The sequence below is a fragment of the Enoplosus armatus genome, chromosome 2 (assembly GCF_043641665.1).
Source record: "Enoplosus armatus isolate fEnoArm2 chromosome 2, fEnoArm2.hap1, whole genome shotgun sequence".
In the NCBI taxonomy this organism is placed as follows: Eukaryota; Metazoa; Chordata; class Actinopteri; order Centrarchiformes; family Enoplosidae; genus Enoplosus; species Enoplosus armatus.
In genome coordinates this window covers 26820198-26835591 of record NC_092181.1, presented here as the reverse complement: position 1 = coordinate 26835591, position 15394 = coordinate 26820198, and the positions used below count along the sequence as shown (strand labels likewise).

The 15394-nt window shown below is 40.7% G+C and overlaps 2 protein-coding genes across 2 annotated transcripts; one reads left to right on the top strand and one right to left on the bottom strand.

Annotated features, from left to right (window-relative positions):
* LOC139300035 (uncharacterized) lies at window positions 1–4135 on the top strand. The gene is made up of 5 exons (XM_070923010.1): window positions 1–75; window positions 1038–1205; window positions 1688–2536; window positions 2644–2704; window positions 3766–4135. The coding sequence occupies exons 2-5, from the start codon at window positions 1049–1051 to the stop codon at window positions 3830–3832; spliced, it is 1134 nt and encodes a 377-aa protein (XP_070779111.1). The 5' UTR covers window positions 1–75; window positions 1038–1048; the 3' UTR covers window positions 3833–4135.
* Window positions 4136–9882: 5747 nt separating this feature from the next.
* Window positions 9883–12999, bottom strand: LOC139291143 (small integral membrane protein 28). Its single transcript, XM_070913082.1, has 2 exons — window positions 12901–12999; window positions 9883–10305 (listed from the first exon to the last, which is right to left on the bottom strand). Exons 1-2 carry the CDS (start codon window positions 12997–12999, stop codon window positions 9883–9885), a joined length of 522 nt encoding a protein of 173 aa, XP_070769183.1.
* Window positions 13000–15394: the final 2395 nt, after the last annotated feature.

Below are 15394 nucleotides of genomic sequence, written 5' to 3'. Positions count from 1 at the left end.
TCTGCAGACACAGAGAGACAAACATCCATCTACAAACTCAGGAGAGAGAGTTCATACCGCAGCTAGAAGAACGTGGTAAGAAGCAGCTTTTCTTTCTTTCTTTTTATTGTCATGTCTGCTTTTGTTATATTTTATGATATTTGATATTTAATTTCCTCACTTGTCTTGATGAAGCTGGAAAAAAATAGAGAGATCATAAAAAAATTATAAAAACAAACTAAAACACTGAACAAAAGTTCATAAATATCAATTTATTATATAGTTATTTGTCTCTGTTCACTGTATACTGTGTACAACTTGTGCTTTATGACTGTTTGTGGATTAATATCAGATATAATTAAAGGGTAGATGTGTCTCTTATTAACATGACTCTTTCTGATGAAAATATTATTATTGCTATTCTGATTTTGTAGAGTAAAAGTGTAAAATGAGACATTTTACCAATAAAGAAAAGTTTGTTTTTTAGGGTGCTTCTGCAAATATACTTTCGAGGACATAAACTTCAATATAAACTGTAAATACACATAAGCAACTTCAATTCACATTCAACCCTTAAGACTTTTCTGAAGAAAAATGTTTTGCTAATGAAGTGAGAAAAGTCCTCTTGTCTTACCTTCATTTCCCTTCACACATTTTCCAGAAATGAGGATTACATATAGATACGTATCTCAACACATAAGATATAAAAGAAAAAAACGTGCACTTCATCCTTTTAATAGTTGACTTATAAATAGTGAGAGATATGTCACAGATATTTTAATCATGCACATGAATTTTAAACAATAACGTGTCTTTAATGGAGATATTAACGTAAATAAAATGTTTGTTTTTCAGCACAGCGGTCCACAATGATTAATAATATGAAGCAACCGACTGTTTTCCTGCTTTTTCTCTCTTTTTGTCTGACTTTTCAGTAGCATGTTTTAAGCTGTTCTCACCACTAGAGGACCCCGCTGTCCTCCAGTGAAATCTATTTGCATTGGTTGACTTTTTCGCCTATCCACAGTCATGTTGTAATTTCCCCATGTTCCCCACAGAAGGTGCTGTCATGAAGTTGGGGCTGCTGGTGGTGTTGGCTGTGGCCGTTCTGGTGCCCAGTCTGTCTGAGGGCCGGACCGTCTCCAAATGCGAGCTGAAAAAAAAGCTTGAGGTGATCACTCTGCCCAAACACCTTCAAAGATTCAAGGAAAGAATCCTGGAAATAGGTGAGGTTGATTTAAGGTGGGTTGGATGTCCTGTTGGTTAGAAAGGTCAGCCAATGACCTCCAGAGTCACACCAATCACTCAGCTGTCAGACACATGAGAGAGTTTGTTCCTGCGAACAGGAATAACGAAATAAGTTTTCAAAAGTTTTCCCATCAGTGCAAAAAAAACTGACGCAAAACGACCACAAAGAGATGCGAAATGACTATAGAGAGGCGGGGGGGGGGGGGGGGCTTTTACATGTCTGTGACAGGGGCCAATTTGTCTCATGTCTGTCCATGAATGAGGAGTCCAACATGACATTTTTAACAACCCAAAAACTACTCAAAGGAAATTAGAAGTACATACCTGTGTGTTTTAAAGAAAGAACATTATTGACCCTGTTTTTATCTTCTTCTTCTTCTTCTTCTTCTTCTTCTTCTTCTTCTTCTTCTTCTTCCTTGTTTGCTTCCTGCCATCTGCTTGCATGACTGGTTTGCTACAGTTATCTGTGGAGTGAATTGGAACTCCCATCTGAAAACTGGCCTGGTGAGGGTGTACGGCAAACGCAGACCTATAACCACAGCCGGGCCAACAACAGCGGTCACAACGACCACTGAAGCAGCGACTACCAAGCCAAAGACCACTAAAGAAACAACTAATGAGGCCATGACTACTGAGGCAACGACTGCCAAAGCAACGACTACTGGGTCCACGACTACTGAGACCATGACTACTGTACCCACGACTACTATACCCACGACTACTGTACCCACGACTACTGTACCCACGACTACTGTACCCATGACTACAGAAGCAATGACTACTGTACCCATGACTACAGAAGCAATGACTACTGTACTCATGACTCCTGAAGCAACGACTACTGAAGCAACGACTACTGAAGCAACGACTACTGAGACCACGACTACTGAGACCACGACTACTGAGACCACGACTGCCGAAGCAACGACCCTAACCCTCGGACCAAACGGAACGGGTGCCAGAAGGAAGCGGGAGACTAGCGCGACCATCGAGGAGCCTGACACGACAAATATGCAAAAGCTGCAGGAACTGCTGAACGAAGAGGGAAGCCAGTTCGATGAGGAGGAGCTGATGGAGGACGACAACAAGATGGACGATGAGGACGATGAGGACGAAGAGGGCGATGAGCAGGAGCTTGAGGAAGATAACAACCGTAAGAAGCGATCCCTCCGTCGCAGGAGGCCCAAAAACAGGAAGCAGAAGAGGTCTTGGTCCCTCGGCTATTATGGGCTCTTCCAGCTGTCTGACAGTTACTTCTGTAATTCTGGGTATCGCTTCTCCAAAAACAAGTGCCGTACGTCCTGCACAGGTGAGTCTTTGAGCCCGATGCGTACAGAGAAAAGAGTAATAGCTGATAATCATTTAAATAAGATATTTCACATATTAATTGTGAACTGTTTCTTCATTCCCCTGAAGCGTTCACCGATGACGACATAACGGATGACGTTAACTGCTTTGTGAAGACTCGTTACTGGTGGTAGGTTTCTCTACAGCAAAGTTAAAGTGATGCTTCATCTGAAAACCTTTGAGACACACCTCCTTTCATGAAAGGAAGAGCGTATATACTGTATACATATATACAATATATACACACAGGTCAAAGTGTGATAAGTTCATTGTATTTATATACAGCGGGTGCTTTATTTACAGCATGTACATACATACATTTACCTGTACAGATGTACAGTATATACAGCCTGCTTTAGTATTTCAGCCATGACTGGCATGATTAGCATCACAGTTAGCTTAGCTGCTACTGGTCAGTATAAAGTGTTATATCCTTACATTATTATACTTTTAGCCTATTATATCCTTATATCCTTCTGAAACATGTGGTGTGCAGGGCCTTCTCTGTCTAATGTAGTTTAAAGGTACCACAAACTACATTCAACATGTCTCTAAACCTTCATGAAGAAGGAGTTATTGTAGGACAGTTGAATCAGTTTTAGCGCAGTAACATTGTTACCTGGTTTTTAGTTTAGTTAGTTTAGTCTTAAAGGTCCCATATTGTAGAAAATGAGATTTCCATGTCTTTGTTGATTATAAAGCAGGTCTGGGTGCTATATAAATACTGTGAAAGTATCGTATATCAGGACTTCCTTAAGGTTGTGATGTCACAGTGTCACTCAGCCACGCCCCCAGCAGGTCATGTGCTCCAGGCACAGCACACCCACCAAGTACAGGGACGCTCATCCTGAGGGGCTGCATAAAGGGCCAGCTGAAGATAAATAAGGACTTTTTTTTGAACTGTGAATAATGCAAAGCTGCTCTAGTGGAATCCCAGAGTAAAAATATAGAGCTGGAAATTCGCATAATATGGGACCTTTAAGCTTTTTATGCAGCTGCCCTACCTCAGTCAGACCTAACTGGTTAATTAAAAGTTAAGATTTTTGTTACGGTGAAGAAACATCCAGCTGGGGAAGATACTACCAAACTCCACAGAGCAGGTGTAGGATGTGACACAAACAAACCATATGGACACAAACTAATAACTGCCCCTTTAACAAATTCTTTTGTTTTGTTTTTTCATCAACACAGGTATGTGCTGTGGAACGCCCCTACCCACTGTTATCACCTCAGGAACTTCTTGGCCGAATGCAAATGAGCAGCTGTCTGAAGACATCTTCTACCTGCACAGTTACAGTTATCTCCCAAACGTTGTGAAGAATTACATTTTTATTCCATTTGAATTAATCAGTGAGATTTTTTTCTTTTACCAACGTCATTTTGTTTCAGTTCATTTGCACCCAAAAATCAGGTTGAAGGTTAAACTGATGATGTATCTCGGTTATTTGAATAGTTCTGGTGATGTTGTTTAATCAGTTCTTATTTCCTGATGAGAAAAACAAAGATTCTGGTATTCTCGACTATCTGTAATCTTTCAATAAACCTGTTTTGCTCTATGGTATCTGTTTGACATGTTTATTATAGTAACTGATCAATGATATTTTCTGATCAGACTATTCATTCTGACAACATGTTTCCCCCTTTACAGAGGCTCAACGGCAGTGTTGGAAATTTGGGAAATTTTAAAACTCGCTCTGTAAAACGTGAAGATTTCAGTGACAATAATAATTTCTTTGATATGTAAATACGTAACTCCTAAACCTTCTCAGCAAGCGGCCTTAAGACAGGAAAGGCGGTTAGATTGCAGCGCGAATTAACTTTGCAGATAAGATAACCATGCTAACTGCTACACTAAGAGCTACACTCACGCTGTGCTCACATCAGAATGCTAACATGCTAACAGTGACGATGTCAACACGCTGGTGTTCAGCAGGTGTAATCTTTACCATGCTAATTAGCACTGAACATGTTTGTAGTGTTGGACAAGCTGACCTGATGATGACGCTAGATATGAAATCATCCTGAGGGGAACAGGTTTAACACATAACAGTAAAAGTTTTTGTAAGAGCCTTCATGGAAAACATATCCACTGAAAGTGACACGGTGTGTTCTTCCGCTCACCTTTCATGTTGCTGTTTGGCTGCTCTTGGTGTTGTTCTCTCCTTTGTTGGGCTGAAAACATGATCTCTGTCCTCGGGAAACTAATGGCGTCTTATTTAACACACGGTCTGTGTTCGCTGCTGCCACGCTGCCCACGCTGACACCCAATCCTCTGCAATTACAGAAGTCTTACGATGACGTGAGAAGATAAACTGTTTCACCTTTTCTGGTTTTAGTCTCATGGCCGGGTCTTTTCAGGAGGATGAAGGCGTAACCTGTAAATGAGAAAAGATATTTTCAGATAGACGGATCATTCACCCCCCCCCCCCCCCCCCGCGACCTCTTTAGTAGCTCAGAAACCCAAAGCTCAGCGTGAGATTTGGCACAACATTGTGAACTTCCAGAGGCCTGTTTCTGGGCGCAGAGGGAGCGGCCTTTATCTGAGGAGAACAAAAGATGAAGTTCTCTCTCATTGGCTCTGCAGACAGTATATATATATATAAATATATATATATATATCACGTCATGACTGTGTGCAGAGATGATCACTGGAGTCAAGATGAGAGTACTTGAGGTGTTTCTCTTGGCAGTGCTGGGCTGCGGTCTGGCTGAAGGGGGACTTGTGTCCAAATGTGGACTGAAGGACCAACTGGTGAAGGCGATCGGTGAACTGCTGGAGAAGACAGAGAAGCACAAAGGACAGAGTATGGACAACTTGGTGGCCAAGAGTAAGGACTGTAACTTTTACATTAGAAGCTCTGAGGCACACTATTACTAGAAATAAAGACGCGTTTAATATGTTGGGATGTTTGGGATCGAGAAATTAACGTTTGTAGTTCTTTATTTATGAAGCACCTTTTAAACACAGATGCAACTCAAAGTGCTTCACACAGGCAGACAAAGAAAAGCATTAGAATACATTCAAAGTAATAAGCAATAAAAAACTGAACAAAATCATTCATTAAGACCAAGATCAAGTGAAATACAGTGCAGGAAGAAGTCGTACAGTTGCTCCTGGTGCAACAAAGGGAATAAAAGTGCAGATGAGGAACCGACCAACATGCTCGATGCTGCTCGATTGTTAATAGCTGTTCTGTTACGTCTTGCAGAAGTTTTTTATGCACATATACATAGTTTGAAAATACCGTATGTCTGAGAAATAACCGCATAACAATACTATGAGACAGATTAATATTATAATGTATTATTTCCTGGTTTAAATGACAAGGCTTTCCAAAAACCGCTGGTCAGTTTTTAACAAATGTTACTGAAACAGGAGGACTTTGTTGGGGACTAATACACATTTGTTTCTTTAGTGAGTATTTACGTGTACATATATGTGGTGCAGAGCCCTGAAGTCAGCATCTCCCTGCTTCCCTCGACAAAAGGCCAACGGGATTCTGGATTATTGCAGAAATTAAACTCAGTGGCAAACAAAAGTTTATGATACTTACACATTTTGTTCGGCGAGATAATCTTCACTAATGAACACCACTTTAATGCCTCTTGAACCTGATCTTGTGGTCATGATAGGGATCAACTGGAAGCCGCCTTTTTTAAGACACGTAAAAAGCTTCAAAATTCACGAGTGGGGGGTGTCTACTGACGTGTTTTATGTCGTAGGACAAAACGGGAAAATCTCTTCAGCTTGTGTTAACGTTTGGTAAAGATTAAATGTTGTCGTGGCGGGGGCACCAGAGTAAAGCTCACGGCCTGTTAGACTTTGATATTTCTAGACTCTGATAGCTGATGGTGGTGCTGGAGGAAGGATTAGGGTCAGAGAATCATTAGGAATCATCCTCTGGGGACCATGAATGACATAAATGAAATGATTTGTTTCTCTCTCCTCTGCCTTCAGTCGTGTGTCACGTGGATCTGGCGTCGGATTTTAACACCAGCGCGGTGAATCGGCTCATTCCCGGGGAGGGAGACCATCACAGTAGGGGGAAGAGGGATACCTATGGGGGCTTGTTCAGCCTGGCCGAGCCTGAGGAACCTTTAAGCACCGTCCGCCCCCCCCGGGAGAGACGGCACGCCAGACAGGATCCTTCGAACACCCGGCCCACACCACCCACCAGGCCCCCAAACCAAGACGAGGAGGTCTGGACGCTCTATGGTCTTTTCCAGCTCAGCAGTCACCTGGTCTGCAGCGATGGCACGACTCCGTCACCCAACATCTGTGGGCTCGACTGCAACAGTGAGTTTCAACTTCAGTCTGTGCTTAAAGCTGCGTGTCGTCCTCAGAGCTGTAAAGATGCAGACTGACGTGAAGTTTCGCTCTTTTTGACAGTTTATTCACGTATTAAACGTTAAGTTAAGTTAAAACACTTTCACCTTAAACCAGCAAACTTGTTTTTTATTCCAGACCTGGTTGATGACGACACACGTGATGACATCAGCTGCGTGATGACGATCTTCAGCCGTCTTATGTAAGTTCATTTTAAGATTTCTCCGCCGTGGAATCACAAGGTGCATCAGCAAACCGGCTCAACTGCACCTGATTCATGGTTTTGTTCCGTTTCTACATTTTCCATCACACTATTGTTAAATATGACAGTTTTACATACGTTATCAGTTTTGCCTGAATTCATTCACTCCTTTTCATTATTAATCTCATGAAGCTCATGAATATTCTCCGTCTTTAAAAAAGAAAATGCTCTACTTTAAATAATGATTTAGCTCTGATGTTGTTTTTCCACAAATATTCCTTCTCCCTCATTGAAAAAGCCGAATCTGTGAATATGAGTGTAACCACTAAACACGAGATGTCTCCGAACTTCACTGAGAAGCACATTCTCAGTTCATGTCCTCCGGAGGCTTCAAGTTTCTGCATCGCATGTCAGTAAGTTGCATACTGGATTGTGATTGGCCGCTGGTACGTCCACATCTTAAACTCACATTTAAGGTGAGCGCAGAGAAAACTTCACACTTCACATCGGTGGACTGTAAATAAGTACATTTACTCAAGGGCTGTAATTAACTACAAATTTGAGGTACTTTACTTGAGTATTTTATACTTCTAGAGGGAATTTAAGGATTCATCACAACCTGCACACCTGGCTAAAAAACAAAAAAGAGTGAGAAAATCAGCTGCTGGTGTGTCTGCGACGTCACTTGAAGGTTCAAGTCCACAGAGAGAGTTTTAATTCATTCTACTGTGAATATCCCCACAGTGAAAAGGGTTTCGGGGCGCCCCACTGGAAGGAGTTAAGAAGAATGTAAGTTATTATCTTCATCTCTTGGGTGCAGCCAAAAAACAACAACATTTGAATACCTCAAGTAATGCTGATCTCTGGTGTTTGTTTGCAGGATCCGGCTCATCTTCCAGGAGGAGTGCAGTGACGAGGACGCCTCTCAGTACTTTGCTGAATGCTCGTAACCTAAATTCGTTTAGTGCCGTAACTCCCTCTGGAGGGATTAACCTCCTCTCAAATGAGTGGCCAGCGATTTATGACAACAATAAAGTGAAGCATGTTGCACTTGTTGTTGTTGCGTTTTTTTGTTTCTACAATCCAAAATAAAATCTGCCCTACAGCATTGTGACTGAATGACTGAAAGACTTTAAATAGTCCTAATAATATCGTGTTTCGTTATTGCCTCAGGAGCACAAAACTAAAGCCCCGACAGAGAGGTTTAAATCTAGGATTACAGTACATAACCCCCCTCCCTAATATTTATATACACAGTTCTTAATGTGACCACTGCTTTTAAAAGAGCAAAACTCCCAACAAGCGTCTCTTGTCTAACCTGTCGAACATGGAGGACGAGCAGCGTCCTTTCTTAGTGATTTTTTATTATGCTCATGGTTTATATTTATCTACAAAACTTGAAAACAGGGGCCATTAATAACTTAAAGGCAACAGAAGTCATATTTCTACTAATATCACCTTCAAATATACAGTATAGTGATTTATAACTTCTTCTTCTATTCAGCCTATTTACAGTAATACAGCTGGAGACAGCTGTGGTGTTGTTGTTGTTGTTCTGGCTTGTCACCACTAGAGGTCAGACTTTACTGTGTTACTGTTCAGATGTCATCATTCAGACAGTCCTTCTCTCTGTCCCACACACTTTATATACGTGTATGTATATTAATCACACTGACATGTCGGGAAAGATGCTCGGGATCAGTCTTGTCTCCACAGATATTTGTACGGGTGGAAATATCTGTCTGTCTGTCTGTCTGTTAATCTAGCGCCACCAGCAGGTCGACATGTTTGGCTTTCAGTGAAATATCTTGACAACTATTCAACCGATTGGAATGAGATTTGGTGCAGAGATCTCTGGTGCCCAAAGGATGAATCCCAATGATGTTGGTGATTCCTTAACTTTTCCTCAAGCTCCACCAGCGAGTCAAAGGTTCCACTTATCGTGTGAAATATCTCAACATCTACGCACATTCGAGGTTTCTAGATGATGAACTTTACTGATCCTCTGACTTTTCTTCTTGACGTTGACATTTTTTTTTCCTTTGGTGAAACAGCTCAAGCAACTGCTGATGAAATTGTTTCACACATTCGTGTCCCTCAGGATGGATCGTAATCACGTTGGTGTTCCTCTGACTTTACTTCTAACGCCATCATCTGGACAAAACATGTCAACACTGTTTATATACACTGGTTTATGACCAGATACCAAACACGGCTGATGATGGCTAACTACCAACGGTAAATGTTGTTTACAGTAATTAAATGTATATTATATTAAAAGTATATTTGTAGTGATGGTAACTACATGTTACTCCTTTAAAACGGCATTTATTGATGTTCGGACATTAAAGGGCAGAAGAAGAACTTCAAAACAAGCTAACACACAAACAATAGCCTGTTTTCACGTCCAGCAGACACAGAGCAACATTATCATGTCGTGTTTGTAAGAAGTCCAATATTCTCGCTCTCTCTCCGTTAGCTCTGGCTCTTCAGCTGCGAGATGCTTCACTTTCTTCACCAGCGAGTCTCTGACCTGCGTCTGCCTGCTGTCTGCTGCTTGTTTGATGAAAACAGCTGCCTGCTGCTGGAAACACTGAGACTGAACCAGACAGTGAATGCACCGTAAAACCAAAACTATGAGCTAAAAGAGGCTAAAAAGCTCCGCAGAGCTGCAGAGTTGAGTGATAATTAAATACGTATAATTCACAGACAATAAAGTTATAAAAACACCAAATATTGGAGTTATAATGTCTATTTACACGGCAGCATCAACGCCTTATTACACATATCGACCGCTGGACTTGAGCTCTGGACACAGCTTGGCTTCCAGGTCTTCTATCTTTATCGACTCCACGTCTTTGGAGCTGGAGAGGCTGGCGGCCCGGGTGATCTTGGTGAGCGTTTCCTCGTAGGGCGGAGGCAGGTAGACCATGACGAAGACTCCGTCCGATCCATCGGAGCTGGTGCTGGTGTGGCGCTCTGCGTTCCTGGTCAGGGAGGAGAGGAACTCGGCGCTGCTCTCTGCGTCCTGGAGGTCCAGAGCGATGATGTTGGCCAGGCTCAGTTTGCTGCGGGAACACCGGCGGTAGACCAGACCCACCAGGAGAGCCAGCAGAAGGACGGAGACGACCGGGAGGACAATGTAGACCACCAGCTCCGTCTTTCTGTCCTCTCCCAGGTCCAACTCATTCCAATTGAAGCCCTGGAGGTCAACAAGGGAAGAGTTGAATTAAAGAAGTATTTGTTTATCTGGGGGCTCATTTTTGTATCATCCAGATCAAAATGTAGTTTTTATTGTGCTCACATGTGTTTCATCAAATTACCACAAACTATCAAACATAAAAACATACAGAAAATCTGGGGCCAGGTTGTATTCCAGGAGTACTGGTTGGTTTCTGGTTCTCCAAACACAGTGACCTTCCCTAATACAGAAGGAGGCCAGCAGCACGAGTCACATGACCGGCCGCCGTTTTATCATATTGACTTCAGGCATGTAAATGTTTACACAAACAATTTACTTCTACTGACGTCACTTCGTCTCAAGGTATCATTGATGAGCTTGTAAAAACACAGAGTTTTACTTTAGTTAAACGAGTGCTTTCAACATTTTCCAAGATTTCTTGGATGCAGAGTTATCCTTCAAACAATCTGAAACAGCTGTATCACACATCTGTGGTTTTCAGCGAAATGAAAGTTTTTTTCAGAGAGATTCAGCGTGATCCTCTTTGAGAATGAACAGCAGCAGCTGTAAATCTGCTCATCACGCATTACAAGTCTGCGTTTGATCCAGACAAGAAGGGCGATCCTGCACCCCTCCAGCTGTGAGAGAACAACATGTGGCGGCGCTGCTTACATCCGCTCAGAGTGTCCCAAATTCCCCCGGTCTCAGTTTTTCTAGCAATTAGTTAATGCTGCCTGGATGACCCAGCGCCCTGCAGACTCTGGTCCCCTGCAGGACTGGACAGTTTTAATTCTCAATCCGTCTGAGTGTGACTCAGCTGCCCTCAGTACAGAGCGTCACGATCCTGGAAGTCTGACACTTACATTTATTTATATATTTGATTCTATTTGATTCTATCGTCTTAGTTGTTAGCTAGTTTTAACTGCTTTATATACCGTTAGCTAGTTTTAACTGCTTTATATACAGTTAGCTTGTTTTAACTACTTTATATACAGTTAGCTTGTTTTAACTGCTTTATATACAGTTAGCTAGTTTTAACTGCTTTATATACAGTTAGCTTGTTTTAACTACTCTATATACAGTTAGCTTGTTTTAACTACTTTATATACAGTTAGCTAGTTTTAACTGCTTTATATACAGTTAGCTAGTTTTAACTGCTCTATATACAGTTAGCTAGTTTTAACTGCTTTATATACAGTCAGCTAGTTTTAACTGCTTTATATACAGTTAGCTAGTTTTAACTGCTTTATATACAGTTAGCTAGTTTTAACTGCTCTATATACAGTTAGCTAGTTTTAACTGCTTTATATACAGTTAGCTAGTTTTAACGGCTTTATATACAGTTAGCTTGTTTTAACTACTTTATATACAGTTAGCTAGTTTTAACTGCTTTATATACAGTTAGCTTGTTTTAACTACTTTATATACAGTTAGCTAGTTTTAACTGCTTTATATACAGTTAGCTTGTTTTAACTACTTTATATACAGTTAGCTAGTTTAACTGCTTTATATACCGTTAGCTCTTTTTAACTACTCTATATACAGTTAGCTCTTTTAAACTACTTTATTTACAGCTAGTTTTAACTGCTCTATACAGTCAGCTAGTTTTAACTGCTTTATATACAGTTAGCTTGTTTTAACTACTTTATATACAGTTAGCTAGTTTTAACTACTCTATATACAGTTAGCTTGTTTTAACTACTTTATATACAGTTAGCTCATTTAAACTACTCTATATACAGTAAGCTAGTTTAGTCCAGTGGTTCCCAACCTAGGAGTCGGGCCCCTCCAAAGGGTCACCAGATAAAACTGAGGGGTTGTGAGATGAATAATGGGAGGGGAAAGAGGAAAAAACAAAGTTCTGTATTTTATTCTCTATTACTCCTTGTTGTGAAAATATTGATAATTTTACATATTTTGCCTTCAAACAGTTATTTAAATGAATCCGTCTGAGAGGTTTAACGGGGAACTCACATGCTTACAATTCACACACATAACATCTTAAACCTGTGAAAAGGTGTTCTGTATTATAAAAGCTTCTCATATGTTTTTTTTTTTATGTAAAATCTTAATCTGAAAAGTAACTAGACATCTGTCAGATAAATGTAGAGGTGTAAAAAGTACATTATTTCCCTGAAACTTAGTGTAGTAGAAGTAGAAAATTGGCATAACATGGAAATGATACAAAGAAGTACAAATACTTCTTTGTAATTGAGTAATTTAGTTACTTTGCACCACTGCCATCCACTGCCTAAAGATTGGACTTTATCACACATAACTTAACAGAAAACACATACAAACAATACAGAGCACAATCATTAAGAAACTATAAATAGCATTAAAACATCATGAGAAGCACCAGATCTACTGTATGACTTCAATACTGTTCCCTCTTTAAACTTTGATTTTGATTTTAAAAGTTAGACAGTAATGAGTGCAGCTTGTTGGTTTACCTCTGAAACACTCTTCACCTCTTCAACTCTACAGCACTGACATTGCATATATATTATTCAAAGGCACAGCATAATTTTAGGTTGTTGATAAGTCTCCAAAGATATCAGATATTTTTGATGTTTTTATGTCAGATTGACACTGCTGAGCTTGAACTGTACACACCTGCTTCTCCTGTGTTGAAGGTGATCCTGTCACCCAGTCGTACGACCCTCTGCCTGCTGGTCCAAACCTCATCCAGCTGCTCTCCAGAAGCATTCGCATGATGCTCAGGTGACGGTGGTGGTGGTGGAGGTGGGGTGGATGGACGGATGGAGAAATGTGTGTTTGTAGAGTAAATAGATGGCGATCAACTAAAGCATCCAGTTGTTGTTGTCCAGTGGAGTAAACAGAGCAGAGAGCAGGGAGGGGAGGGTAGTTAGTCAGGGGGAAGGGGGGTGTTGGGAGTCAAGGGTGCGATGGGCGGGTTGGTGCCCAGTGGAGGGCCTGATGGGAGGGGCCACCAGCTAAGCAGCTGCTCACATGCCGACACATGCAGCAGAGCAACAGGATTCAGGCCAATGATGGGATTTAGGGCCGTGCAGCTGCCCTATATCATAGAAAGAGTGTGTGTGTGTGTGTGTGTGTGTGTGTGTGTGTTGGAATCCAGTTTGTGTGCCAGTAAAGCTCGGTGACAGAAAAAGGCGAGGCTCCTCTTCAGATCAAATCTCACGTCACGTGGAAGACAATTGAGGAAAAAACACACTGATTGTAAAATTACACAGCTGTTACATCTGTATGTGTGTGTGCGTGTGTGTGTGTGTGTGTGTGTGTGTGTGTCTACAACTCTTAAGACTTTGTTCTTCACCAGCACGGAGAGAAAGAGGAAATCTTCCAGAACATTTTCTTAGCTGGTCTTCATTTGTACAGAATGATCCAATTGATCCAACAGGTCCCCTGTTTGACAGTTAGTTCTGATGTGTGTTTGGGGACAACGAGCTAACACGGGGTCCTAAAGTAGCTCCTGCATGGTTACCTAATACTGAGGGCCTGTTTTGTACAGGGACCCTGTGCCAAGTGTCACTTAAATATCTTTAATACTTCAGTCAATTACTGTTTAATTTACTGTTAATATGAAGGGGAAAACGATCAGAATTGCCCATCAGAGGTTTTCATTGGCCAAATGACGTCTAAAAAAAAAACCTTCTGCTATCCGACAAGCAGGCAGAAAAATGATGATGATGATGATGATGAAATGCAGCAGCATATTAGAGAAGGTTGAACCAGAAAACATTAGGTATTCTTACTTGATCAAATGGATTAATAACTATTTTAATTTATCACCTTTCTGTTGATCGTCGGCAGCAGTTAGAAACACGTCCGCCATCTTTGTTCTATAGAACTCGTTATATTCCACCTTTCACTTACGTCTTTACCTTTCATCTTTTTTTAATTTATTTTAGTGTTTTATTCTGTATTTCCTTTCCCTTGTCATTGCATTGTGGATTTGTCTTTGTGTGTGAAATGTGCATCTCTGATATTTCAGCTGATAACCTGTAGCCTGCAGTACCTGATGGTGTCAAACATCTGCTGAGCTGTGTGTGTGTGTGTGTGTTAATAAAACCAGCTCTGCGAGGCAGCAGGACAAACACTCGAGTCGGCCCGAGGCTGGCGTGCAGCGTCCTTACATTAATCCTCATTGAAACATTGCGTGAGAGGGAAAAATACCTGAAAACGTTTGTTGATTAAATATCTATAGGATGGATTAAGCACGAGATCCATCGGCACGTTTCACCGCGTGGCGAGGCTGCGGTGCGAGGAAGGTCGTTACTGTTGGCGATGACCTGACCTGATTTTGATCACTGCAGCTGATTTATTAGAATCAGGAAGATGTTTTCAAAATGTCAATTAAATCTGTTATTCAAGATTTTATTCACTTTCCCTTGAAATATACAACACACTATTAGACAAAATAATCTGGACTCAAGGTCCACTCGCTGGCTTTTTTGAAGATGTCAACTGAGCAAAGTCCCTCTGCCAGTGAAGACTGTGAGATGTGGTTGAAAGCCCTAGAAAAAGCTAGTAAGTGGTCCTTGAGTTAAGATAATTTTGCGTTGTTTTGTAATAATTGCTTGGAAAAGTAATAAGATTTTGAATCAAGACAAAATAATATATATATATATATTAAAAATATAATGCTGTATATTAGAAATAGAATTTCAAAATAAAAAACAATGGAGTAGAATAAAGCAGATTTTCAAAACAAGATTTGAAATAATATTTTGGTCAACAATTAACTTTTACAATCACATTTTACACAACATGTGACAGTAAATCATCATAAAACAAGTAAAAAGTTAAATCAAAGTAGATTAAAAGATAAAAAATAAATATGGGACAGTAAAGTGTGGCCATTGGAAGGCTTTTCATCTCTCATATAAGTATACAGGATATTAGAAAATAACACCAGAGCTCACAGCATTTTCCTTGTTGATTATTAGCTGTTGCAATCAGAGAAAATCATTTCTGTCAAAACGTTTAACCGCTCAACAAATTCCGGCTACTTTGACTGAAACAATCTGCTGATGAATCCTTCATATGCAAATCCAAATACCTATCCGGATACAGGAGATACTACTTTTATATTCTTGCTATCTGTAATGACCTGCAGTCAGTAGGT

Bases quoted from the DNA above. Each gene is read 5' to 3' on its own strand.
- LOC139300035 (XM_070923010.1), top strand. From the start codon at position 1,049: ATGAAGTTGGGGCTGCTGGTGGTGTTGGCTGTGGCCGTTCTGGTGCCC. The intron at 2,537-2,643 runs GTGAGTCTTTGA...ATTCCCCTGAAG, and splicing joins GTGCCGTACGTCCTGCACAG to CGTTCACCGATGACGACATA. The intron at 2,705-3,765 runs GTAGGTTTCTCT...TCATCAACACAG, and splicing joins GTGAAGACTCGTTACTGGTG to GTATGTGCTGTGGAACGCCC.
- LOC139291143 (XM_070913082.1), bottom strand. From the start codon at position 12,999: ATGCGAATGCTTCTGGAGAGCAGCTGGATGAGGTTTGGACCAGCAGGC. The intron at 10,306-12,900 runs GTGTGTACAGTT...GTTGACCTCCAG, and splicing joins CTTCAACACAGGAGAAGCAG to GGCTTCAATTGGAATGAGTT.